Source organism: Nyctereutes procyonoides, unplaced genomic scaffold, assembly GCF_905146905.1.
Source record: "Nyctereutes procyonoides isolate TBG_1078 unplaced genomic scaffold, NYPRO_anot_genome, whole genome shotgun sequence".
In the NCBI taxonomy this organism is placed as follows: Eukaryota; Metazoa; Chordata; class Mammalia; order Carnivora; family Canidae; genus Nyctereutes; species Nyctereutes procyonoides.
The window spans coordinates 18,376,292-18,388,823 of NW_026575020.1; the positions used below are offsets into that span (position 1 = coordinate 18,376,292).

A 12,532-nucleotide genomic window follows, 5' to 3' on the forward strand; every position below is an offset into this window, starting at 1 on the left:
CTGGGTAGTTCAGTGGTTGAGTGTCTGCCTTCAGCTCAGGTCGTGATCCTAGGACTCCTGCGGGGGAGCCTGCTTCTCCCTCTGCCTATGTCTGCCCGTGTTTCTCATGAATAAATAAAATCTTAAAAAAGTCACATGCTCTGCAGACTGAGCCAGCCAGGTAGTCTCCACATCCAGCATGGGGGTTGGGGAGGAAGGTGGGGCTCAAACTGACTGTTGAGATCAAGACCTGAGCTGAGGTCAAGAGTCTGTCACTCAACCAACTTTGCCACCCAGGCACACACTCCTAAATGGTATTTCTCTGAGCTAGAGCTGATGGATGGGATGAGGAGTTAAAATGTGGTAAGGGAAGGGGTAAACAGCATTCTAGGTAGAATGAATCCTCTGGGAGGCAAGGCAAAAGTCCTGAGTTGGGAAAATAGCACATCCTGGAAATCAAGGCTGGAGCTCAGAAAAAGGGAGAGGGTGGGTAATAAGCTAGAGAGGCAGGCAGGGGCCATATCAGACATATCTCATCTACCATGTTAAAGGGAAAGAGAACCAGTGAGAAAGTGAAGTAGTAGGCTGATTTAATACAATGATGGCTATATTGAAGTTCAATATCCTACTGGCAATTTGAGTCCTTTAAAAGTTCTAAGGACGGGGATCCCTGGGTGGCGCAGCGCTTTGGCGCCTGCCTTTGGCCCAGGGTGCGATCCTGGAGACCCGGGATCTAATCCCACGTCGGGCTCCCGGTGCATGGAGCCTGCTTCTCCCTCTGCCTGTGTCTCTGCCTCTCTCTATCATAAATAAGTAAAAATTAAAAAAAAAAAAAGTTCTAAGGAGACCTTCAAATTGGCTATTCAAAATCTTAAGATTTAAAAAAAAAATCTTAAGATTTAAAAAACAAAATCCTTAGTTTCCGATTATAATGTTTCCTGTATATTGTTTAAAGTGGGCAAAAAAAGGGTGCCTGGGTGGTTTAGTAGGTTAAGCATCCAACTCTTGATTTGGGCTCAGATCTTGATCTCAGGGGTTGTAAGTTTGGGCTGGCATTGGGCTTCATGCTGGATGTAGTGCCTACTCAACTAAAATTTTTAGTTGCGTTTCATTTTCAAGCAAAACTCTTTGCAGAAATAGTCAAGGGTCAGAATGCCCAAGTTAATTTTATATTTGGTAAGGACTCGATCATTTGTGTAGTGTAGGTAGAGCCTCCTCTAACATTAAAATTTTGGATTTGCTAAAAAAAAAAAAAAAAAAAAAAAAAAATTGGATTTGCTATTTTAATAAGTTGCCTCTAAATTAGTTAAAATTTATTTTATTCCCTACTTTGTTAAACATAGGCACATTATTACACTAATTAGTTTACTTCAATTTGTTACACTGATGTTGGCTAATTTAGTAGTTATGTGGCATTTTTGCCAACTATAATCAACGATATTTGGAGTTACTCTATTATTGAAAGGAATTTTTTCCCTGAAGAAATCAGCATGTTGAGCAGTTACACAGCTATAAAAACAAAAATCAAATTCGATTTTCAATTAAAAAAACTTTTGAAATTTAACCAGTAAGATTATAGCACGTAAATTAAGCATGAGTAGGAAAGGTGATGGGTTTTCTTGCTATGTCATAGCCTAATACCCCACAACTTATCTAATTAAAGCATTCAGAGGGCCAATAGGATGTAAACATATTGTTCTCTCATTTTTAAAAAAGTAATTATTTGATGACTGAAAGAACATGTTGTCTAACTGGCTGCTGCTTGTTGGTAACTGCTCCATCTTTACTAGGTCTTAAATATCTCTCAGCAAGTTTATGTGTCACAATTATGGATACTAAATCATAACTTAAAAGAACAAAGCGGGGATCCCTGGGTGGCGCAGCGGTTTAGCGCCTGCCTTTGGCCCAGGGCGCGATCCTGGAGACCCGGGATCGAATCCCACGTTGGGCTCCCGGTGCATGGAGCCTGCTTCTCCCTCTGCCTGTGTCTCTGCCTCTCTCTCTCTCTCTCTATCATAAATAAATAAAAATTAAAAAAAGAAAAAAAAAAAAGAACAAAGCGTACTCTGTGTTTTTTCCATCTCCAATTATGAAAGTCATTTAAGAGAAAGCTAATGAAATAGTATTCATTAAGCACGGAAGAATTAGTAAAGACCATTCTGACTTGGTTCTAGTTTACAGGACAAAAAGAGATCATTCAACACAGATTTACTGAGCTCCAATGTACCAGGTATAGGTGCTAGAGAAACAATAGAAAATAAAGTCCCTGCCTTCAAGGGGCTTACATTTTAACTTGTGGACATTATTTTCCCTTAAAAAATTTTTTTTTTCTCTCTGAAAAAAATTTAAATGGTGAAAGTATGTCTTTTTTTTTTTAGTATGTCCCTATTTTTAACAGACAATGAAACTTCCCATTATCAGCTCATGAAAAAGAAAACCAAACTCACAGAATCTCAGGTTTGGATCACCATGGTAATTTAATTTAATGAACATTCTGCTACTGATTTTACTACCACACTAAACAACATGGTTATTATAGTGAAAACAGAAAGTATTCTAATTGAATAATTTTCTTTTCAACTATTTTTTAAGATTTTAAGCAATCTCTACACCCAAAGTGGGACTCAAACTCACTGTCCTGAGATCAAGAGTTACATGCTACACTAACTGAGCCAACCAGGCATCTCTCAACTATCAATTTTTGAGGACAGAGAACTGAGGGGGAAAGAGAAGGGAAAAATATAATCTGGTCTGTGACTATTGATGACCTTCAGGAAGTGACTCATTCCTGTGACTTTAATTTTATACAATTTAAACTGTATATATCTACCAATATGTATCAATAGCTTGTGTTTAGAAGATGACATCTTATTTTTGAGCATTGATATCTAATATGATGTATAAATCGTACAAAATCTTATTTTGCTTCCTAAGAGTTTATGTATAGTCTATGAATATAGAAAACAACACAAGGAATAAATCAGTACTCTTCATTTCTTTTAAACCTAGGTTGCTTGGAAAATAATCCTATCTCATTTGTGCTGGAGTTTTGTGGCTGGGTCTCACAAACTGGGAACATAACAAGAAAAAGAAGAGCATTTTGTTGATAATTATCTCTCCATCACTCCAATTGTTACCAGGTATCAGCAGAAGGTCTTCCGTGGTTGGTTGCTTTCTCCTGGTCTCTCAAATCCTTCAACCTTGCCTTTCACAATGCCTACATTAAAATTTAAAAATAGACAACAGGTAGCTTTTTTTAGGTAAGCAATAACTCATTTTGTCAATTAGCTTTAACCTCTCGAAATGCAGATACTTAGTTATGAAATATTTGCTGTAGCAGTATTGGTTTTGGCAGAAGCTAGACCAATAGTGACCATGAGTGCTTGACGTAGCTACAATTTCTAAAAGTTCTTTTCTAGTGAAATAATTTTCTAAGCATTCCTCCTCAAATATTTATTTTATTATATTTGGAGCACCCAGACTATCACCTTACCTCCCTAACAACTTATCTTGCAAATTATCCACCTTTTTACTGAGTATCAGTGGTATGTGAAACATTGTCCAAAGATACTAAGCAGCAAGCTCAGGAAACTTAAAGGACAAATCCAGGGGTGCCTAGCTGGCTCAGTTGGTAGAGTATACAACTCTTGATCCCAGGGTTGTGGGTTTGAGCCCCACGTAGGGTGTAGAGATTATGTAATAAAAGACAAATCCAAATCAGGGAATGTAACCTCAGATGGAAAGAGACTGTTGTAGTACCATTCTGTTTTACATCTGGGTTTTAACGCCCTTTCTAACTTAAGATTTAAATCCCCAGGTGAATACTCTGTTCTTTGCTAGTACCCAGTGTGTACTCAATAACCAAAATCATTAAAATTAGTACCTTTATGTTGAGCTTGTCATTTTCATGTCCTTTACCAACCACAATCCAAAAGAAGTTTAAACTTAAAATAGGTACATTCATTAATATAGTCTTTATAAGAGCACCTTTAGGTCTTAAAAACCACAGTATTCTTTTTTTCCTTAGAGGAGTGTTTATACATAAAACACAAGACTCTCTCAAAAGTCCAAAGTCTGGCTCTGTAGTCTAACCTGTCAGAAGCTGCATACTCATCCTATATGCCTATTGGATCTAAGCTAACGATCCCATTGTTCTGCTCTCCTAACATGGCCAAAAGACAGAAATAATAAATACTGGATAATCACACCTTTGGGACTGAACAATGGTTCTTCCAGTTTATTATGTCACCTAACCTAACAGTGACAACACAATGTCATAAGTCAACATGTGGCTAAAGATGCACTATGGGGTTTTTTTGCTGTTCTGAGTCTCTAAGGTTTCTGGTGATGACCAAAATACTTTTTAAAAGACTGGTATCATTGCTTTAGCCTATTCTACCAGGAAATACCGTCATCAGGATTAGTTTTAGAGGCAGCAAACGGACTTGTCCTTACAACCGTCAAGACTTTCATAGGCAAAATACTTCCCAACAACTGTTTCGGCTTTCCAGCAGCCCTCCAAAGCCTTCCAGGTAGGAAGTGAGTACACGGTGGCACGCAGGGTATAGGTACCTTGCCTTCACAGAGGAAAGGGAAGGGCCTTTGGCCCGTACCAGTACTTTGCCCAGGGGAACCCGTGTCCTGAGTCTCTAAGTTAATATTAACCCGGCCCAAGACGTTTCTCTGGCCAGGGCGTTTACGAGCCTCTCCCCACGTCGTCTTCTATCTGCCTCTACTGTAGCAACTACAACGCACAACTGTCAGCACATCAGTAGCTCCCCCGGGCGGGATCTTGACGCAGTCTCTGTCGGGGAAGCGGTGATGCGGCGGGCCCTCGGCCAGTCGGGGTGTTCAGAGAAAGCGGCGTCAAGTTCCTGGAAACCAAGCCCCGAGTTTCTCGCTCACCCTCCAGACGCTCGTCTCCCCTTCCCTCACTCCCGCTTTTCAGCTCCCACTGACTTGGAAAGCCTCACCTCCCCCCCACTTACCTAAGTCCTCCCAGGGCCTTGACCCCTCAGGTGGGCCCTGCGTCAGCTCGGCTCTGCACCCTCCGGACCTCGGGAAGGCGGTTCCCGGGCCCGCGCGGCAGGGCCACGGAGGTTCGGGCCTGTTCACTCTTCCGGGCAGCCCTATCTCGGATTTATTTGGGTAGCCAGACTCGGGGGAGGGGTCGGTCACGCGTTCGAGATACCCGAGGGAGCACCCCCACCCCCGCCACCAGGGTTTCGAAAGAGGCGACCAGAGAGCGACGGTCTACAGTCTCGCGAGAGAAGGCGGGGCCCCGCCCGGAGTTCTCGGCCCCTCCCTGCCCCACCCTCCTCACGTCCCCCGCCCTCCCTCCCCCACTCCCCGTGGCGCGAGCGGCTGACTGAGCCTGGAGAGGAAACGGCGTTCGGAGCCGCGCTCCCGCCCAGGCCGGCCCTGACGCGGGCCTCGTCAGCCGGTAACGGGGAGCAGAGGTGGGGGGTCAGGGAGGCGACCACGAAAACGGTGAAGGTCAGAACCGAGAGGCCTCCTCCGAGAAGGGTGAGGAAAGGGTCTGAGCCTCCCTCTCACAGTCTCCGCAGAGCTGAGGCGGGGTCGACCCCTCCCAGGGGCGGGGTCGCGCTGGGCAACTGCAGCCCTGGGGACGGACTGGGCGGGGCGCGCCAAGAAAGGGGAGGAAGGGGTCAGTTGGGGGCTGAGGGCGCCCCGGCGGCGGGAAGCAGGCGGTGGGCTCTGAAGCTGAGGCCGTGGGTGGGGTCCTGGAGCTGGGACTCCGGTGACGGGCTGGGGAAGCCCCGGGGCTGGCGGGTCCCTTCCGCCTCTCCTTTGGACCCTGACTGGAGGCCGGCGGGGGTGGGGGCTGGGGAGGGCGAGCGGCGCGAGGGGGCGGGTCCCGGCGCTGCTCGTCGCTGATTGGCTGAGCGCGTGTGGAATCGGGTGATGGGAAACGCAGACCGGCTCTCCCGTGCCCTCCTGCTCCTCTCCCCCCCCCCCCCGTGGCGAAAGTGCTGCGCGGCGGCGGGTGCTTACGCTCGCGGGGTTTGGCTGTTGCAGGCAGGAGCTGGGAGGAGGCGGCAGCGGCAGCGGCAGGAGCAGCAGCGGCGGCGGCAGCTGGGAGGAGGTGGTGACGGTGGCAACGGCAGCGTCGGGGACGATGGCGCGACTGGTGGCAGTGTGCAGGGACGGGGAGGAGGAGTTCCCCTTCGAGAGGAGGCAGATTCCCCTCTACATAGACGACACCCTCACGGTGAGCGGGCCGGGCCGGGCCGGGCTCGCCGCTCCCCTGGCAGCTGTTTCCCCTCCTCCCCCTCCCCCAGGCCGAGCGCTGCGCACTGGAGAAACAGTGTGTTGCAACTCCTAGGCGAGGCCTTCTCTCCGGCAGGCCCCACAAACTCGCCTTTGCAGTGTGTCGCACGGTAATCCTTGCGGGGCCCTAACCCAGCGCTTCGTAAGCATTTCGAGCCCCTCTCTCCAGATTTTCCTTCCTTTTTGAACCCTCTTCCTTTCCCCTGTCCCTTTAGGAGACGCTGCTTTTGCCAAAGCACGCGCCTCGGAGAGGGGTTGAAGGATCTTGGGCGTTTAGGGCCTATCCTTTACAGAATGCACCTACCCTTCGGGGAGGCTTAATTATCTGGAAATGTCGCAGCTGCACTGCTACCTGTATATTTTCTCTCTCAATACTGTATAGCTCACAACAGAAGCTTAATTACTTAGGGCAAAGTGACATGCTCTCGCACAGTAAAGATTCCACAAAAATGATTTGGTTTCATTGTAAATAGTGTCATATTGCCTAGTACATTAAAACTCTTTGAAATGATCGTATTGGTAGGCCATGACTCTTCAAAATGGGTTTTCTTGGCAATAGTTATTTTTTAGTTTACAGTTAACCTTTTTTTTCTTTTTCTTTTTTTTTAATGAAGCAAAATTAGTGAATGTGCAAGAGCATTATAAAGAGGTGATTGCTCATCTCAAGTGTCAAAACCCATTTATGGGTAGTTTTCTTTTTTAGAGTTGATGGTAGTACAGCATAACTGACCCTCTGCCCTATGTTGCTGTACTATTTCCTTTGAAAGGAAATGGCAGAAATTTGAATTGAATCTGAACAGGAAATGAGTGCAGTTACTTGCCACTATTTCTTAAGACATGAAATGAGCCTTTTCTGAATATCTTGAAACCTGCATTTTGATGATGTTGGAGCTTTGGATTATACGTTTCCCTATTTTGATAGGTGTAACTCAGTCTCTTCATCGTATTACCTTTGCCTTTTTGCTTTTAAGAGGCAGTTCTGTTCTTGAATTTTCTTTTGCAAATATCCATTGAAGTTTTTTCAATTTTTGTATAAAATGCAAGTCATTGTAGAGCTGCCACTCTATGCCTTTCTGTTTGCCAGTCTCAATTAAGATTTAATTGAGCTGCAGTAGTTTTAAAAGGACTAGAGGAGCTTTTTGGTGACTTAATTGGTTAGAACTATTTAAGTGAAAGCATCTTTTTTTTTTCATGAAAAAGTTTTTTTGTTTTTTTTTTTTGTTTGTTTTTTTTTTTTTTGTGGAGAAAGAGTGATTTGGCCTGACATAGGGTAAATAGAGTTTGTGTTGATGCATTAGAAAGTGTTTGTATTCCTTGGTTATGATTTCTGTATTTTTTACATTAAAAGTATAATGGAATTGTATTTTAAGTTAAAAAAAAATAATAGCACTCTGGTCAAATTAAATGATGCATTTCTCCATTTGAAAACTCCTAATGTGAGTTGATTTGTTACTTTCTTTCTCCCACTTCTAACACAAACACTTTTCTAGAGCGCATAATTTAGTATGAACTTTCTATGATTATTGTCCCAGAATGCCTTTGAAGTTTAAAAAAATCCAGTGGGTTTAAACATAAGGTTACTTTTGAGTGTATAGTATCAAAATGGGAAATCAACATAAATTTTAATATTTACAACATTTTAAAAGGCACTAACACGCTCACATAACCACCTTGTTGAGTGCAGCATTGACACATCTGTCATATAGCACTTTAAAACAGTGTGTGTTTTTATACTCTGTTCTCTGTACAAGGATATTAATTTCTAAAACTTTCCACAGAAAAAGATGTAACCTTGCACTATGATACATTATTGTACTTATTTCTCCAGAGAAGTTGGGATTGGATTGAACCTGGTGGTTGAGTTTTGCTTTTGTTGTATTGTGAATTTGTCACCAAGGCAAATAAAATTTAGGGTCATTTAATTTAAATATCTCAAAATAGCATTCTATTTAGGAAAAGATGCAGTTTTTCTTGACTTTAGAAGGATTTTTATCACTAGTAATGAGTGGGACGATTTATTGCTTTGTCTTGGAACTTGTGCATAGTCATTGAGTGCTGCTTAGTGAAAATTCTTGTCAGGGATGCATTATATTTTGGGAAACAACTTTCTTTCAGAACTATTTTATCAAATACTATTTAAAAGAAGAATGCAGAGCTAGCACCTGTTGGAAGAGGGAGGGAAGACGCCTGTAGCAGAAGTTTATGCTCTGCACTGGCCTACTGATAATTTGATGGCAGTGTATCCCTGAAGTTAACATTTGGTCTGGTCTTTGTTCTTAGGGTTTATACGTAATGCATTGAAAAAACTTTGTGTGGTCTTTATTTCAAGTTGTCTTAGAATCTTGTTGGCACCTAGATGTTAAGTCTGGTTACAGCTTTCACAATTTAGTTACAAATGCATCCTTTTAATAACAAGTTGAAACTTCCAGCCTTAATTCTACTGGTGATTTTAGGTTGGGTTTGTAAAATGAAATTGAGAAGCTTGTATGTGAAGAAGTAGCTGCCTCTTTTATGTGGTATATTAAATACACATTAAGACCCATTTGGTAATTTAGTGGGTTTGAATCCTTGAGTGTAGTACTGATCTAGGTGTATTTTAGAAAATCCCAAAGAGGTAAGCTGGTGGAATATTTAGGAGAGTGGTATGCTATGTGGCCAAAATACTTTTGGTATTAACTAGAATTGTAAAATAGCAAATGGGCAGAATATATATTTTACCTTAGAAATATTTTTGAAGAATTATAATTTTTAAGTAGGTAGTTTTCTTTAAAAGAGTCAAAATTTATACTCTTTATAAAATAGTCTTGAAAAATAACTGTATAACAAAGAAAAAAAATTAACCTTAATCCTACTTGCGAGAGATAACTAAGAAGATAGCAACATTTGCTGTAACTCTGGTCATAGAAACACACTTAGGTGGAGAGTTGAGATGTATTGTTTACTGTAGCATTTTATATTTGGCTTTTTTTTTTCCCCACTAAATGTAATACTGAGAATATTCTTGTCATTTTTAAGTAGCTTTATTGGCCATATAATAATTTGTTTTGTAACATTCCATAATTTAATCATTCCTCCTTTGTGGATATAGAGGTGATTCTGCTTTTGATTATGTATGATAAGATTATAAATAACACATAAATCTGCATTAAAATTTTTTTCTCAGTCTTTGGAAGTATAGTTACTGGATCAAAGGATAAGAACCTTTTTGTAGAGTTCTTGATACATAGTGTCACATTGCTACAGTATTGCTGGGAAGCAGTTTACCCTCCTAATCAACTAATTTAAATGGACTAGAGACTCTGATAATGTGGGGTTTTTTTTTTGTTTGTTTGTTTGTTTAATTCTTTAATTCATGAGATAGAGGCAGAGACACAGGCAGAGGGAGAAGTAGGCTCCTTGCAGGGAGCCCGAAGTGGGACTTGATCCCTGGACCCCGGGGTCATGCCCTGAGCCAAAGGCAGACACTCAACTGCTGAGCCACCCAGGCATCTCAGATAATGGTTTTTAATGAGACATTAAAAGATAGTAAATGGTACTGTATTCACTTGGGGATTAGGTGTTTATCGTTTGTTAAATTTAGTATTTAATGTTTTAACTCTTAAGTCTTTAATTGATTTTACCAAAGGTGATAGATGTTACAAATAGCTATGAGGATGAAGTAAAAAAGTAAAGCTAAAGTGACAATGACTTTTAATAAATACAAATTTAATACTGTTGGTTAGAACTTGTGCTAAAAACAGATTATTTGTGGTCAAGAGAAACCAGGACAGGTATTTAAGAGTGAAAGTGGGTAATGGATTCAATAAACTTTATAAAGCAGTAACTGCAGGACAATGACTGGTTCTATTTTTGGTCGGTTAGGGAAAGGCAACCTCATCATGAAGCAGAACACTAATGAGTCCTCTGTGAAACCACACCTGAAATACTTTACATGAGTGTCTTCCTTTGGGGAACCTAGAATCTGAAGATTAAGTCAAGGAGGTGGTTTTAAAGAATGGGAAAAGTAGTGTTTCCCTTTTCTTTGTCTTCCCTCTTTCCTTTTTTCTTACTGTCTTCTCTCAACATTAAAGAGTATATAATGATTGACCAGAAAACAGCAAGGTAAAAAGCTGTTGTCCTAAGTGTTTGAAAGGCAAGGACAGAATAATTATTTAGTGTGAGTGCAGAGTTTGTAACCAGGGTGGTATAGAGTAAGTTACAAGAAAAACTTTAGTATTATGTAGGCCAGTGAAACCTAGGAAAGACACAGTAATAGACCTGATCTTGACATTTCACCTGGTTAGGTGAAAATCAAATGATCTGAAATGAGGAGTTTAAAAAAATTTTTTAACCGTGTCCTCCTGTTGGTACCTTTTAGAAATGATTCCTAGTTTTTATCCATTAAATTATATACATTTTAATGTCAGCTGTTAGGTCTCAATATGTTAAATTTGTTCTTTGACCTCCACTTTAATTATTCAAACAATAAAACATAGTTGAAAATAAAAATAACTCATTATTACACAGAGTCAGAATTTAGGATTTCTCCTATGAACCAGACTGGAAAGACCTTGATTTGGTTAAATGAGAAGCATTCTTTGAGTGTTCCTTAAATTGGTAGCTTTAATTTTAAAATAGGTAATTATCTTAAATTTTTTTATGGTGGCAATCAATATGTACTAGAGTGGTATACATTTGTATCAAACAAGTGAGAATGCAAATCAAGATGGTAGTTGCTTAAATGGTAGATTTGGAGTGGTTTACAGTATTCTGTTGAGTTAATGGCTTTAAGTTTATCCTACACTTTTTTCTGACTTGACAGTTCGATTTCTTTGTGTTTTGAATCATGTAGTGATGACAAAAAAAAAACGTGAATTAACTGTAAAGTACTATTAACTACTTTTATCTCATCAGTTTTCATAGACCAGGACTTCTAATATTGGGATTATTAATTTTTAAGAAAAATCTGAGTAGACTGTTAAATATAAGGACAATGGACTGTATGGATCATTAGATTTTTTGCCCATTTATTTCTGTCATCCTCACCAGTTCATATAGAGCCACCTTGTTAAAGCAGACCAGTGACCAGTTTGTTAAGGTTAACATATGAAAGTGCTTAGAACAACACGAAGTATATATAAAGCTACACTAAATATCTTTAAATTTATTTTTATTATTTTTTTTTTATTTATGATAGCCACAGAGAGAGAGAGAGAGGAGAGAGAGAGAGAGAGAGAGAGAGAAAGAGGCAGAGACATAGGCAGAGGGAGAAGCAGGCTCCATGCACCGGGAGCCCGTCGTGGGATTTGATCCGGGTCTCCAGGATTGCGCCCTGGGCCAAAGGCAGGCGCCAAACCGCTGCGCCACCCAGGGATCCCTATACTAAATATCTTTATTATTACTACTACCAGTCTTTGGAGATATTAGTAGGACTATAAGAGGGAAGACTAGAGAGAAGTCAGTAAACCTGAAAACTGGGTAAACTGGGTAATTGATCCTTAAATATATGAGATTTGGACATAATAGTCTATGTATATGGAAGAAGAAACTTCCAGAATAATAAAAACTCTTGAGGTGGAAACATGTATCTGAATATGGTATAATGAGTATAGAATTGGAAGCAAGGAACACTACCTTTCTCTGGTCATAAATAGTATATGTGCATTGTAATTAATTTGGGAAAGGTAGGAACACATAATGGAAAAAGTCCTTTTTCTTTTCACTGCCCAGAGATAGGCTACATCTAATATATCTTGTATAATCTTTTTCTCTAAGAAAATACACAAATAGAAACATTTGAATCATTTTGTACATGCAGTTTTTGGGTCTGTGTAATACAGTGGAGTCCTAGATTGTTGAGTTGATATTTGCATCATTATCCATTCTGGTATTACCTTCTCTTTACTTCACACATCCTGTATTCCCCCGTTATCAAATCCTTAGTCCTTAGTTTATTGTTAGAGCAAGCATGTATAAGAGCTGTCATTTTTAATGTGGAGGAAAAAGAATAATCACTTCTATTAAAAAAAGAAGGTCTTGGGATCCCTGGGTGGCGCAGCGGTTTGGCGCCTGCCTTTGGCCCAGGGCGCGATCCTGGAGACCCGGGATCGAATCCCACATCGGGCTCCCGGTGCATGGAGCCTGCTTCTCCCTCTGCCTGTGTCTCTGCCTCTCTCTCTCTCTCTGTGTGTGACTATCATAAATAAATAAAAATTAAAAAAAAAAAAAAAAAAAAAAAAAAAGAAGGTCTTTGTGGTGCTGGTTAGTGAAGAAGGAATTTTTT

At 40.9% G+C, this 12,532-nt stretch overlaps 1 protein-coding gene across 3 annotated transcripts in view; it reads left to right on the forward strand.

The window, feature by feature from the left end:
- Positions 1–5,324: 5,324 nt before the first annotated feature.
- The window catches only part of GGNBP2 (gametogenetin binding protein 2), a 32,492-nt gene continuing 25,284 nt past the window's right edge, over positions 5,325–12,532 (forward strand). For all 3 annotated transcript variants that reach the window (XM_055323438.1, XM_055323440.1, XM_055323439.1), the window contains exons 1-2: positions 5,325–5,505; positions 6,019–6,211. In XM_055323438.1, the coding sequence (XP_055179413.1) occupies positions 6,119–6,211 (93 nt within the window). In that variant the 5' untranslated portion in view covers positions 5,325–5,505; positions 6,019–6,118. The remainder of the gene's footprint in view (positions 5,506–6,018; positions 6,212–12,532) is intronic.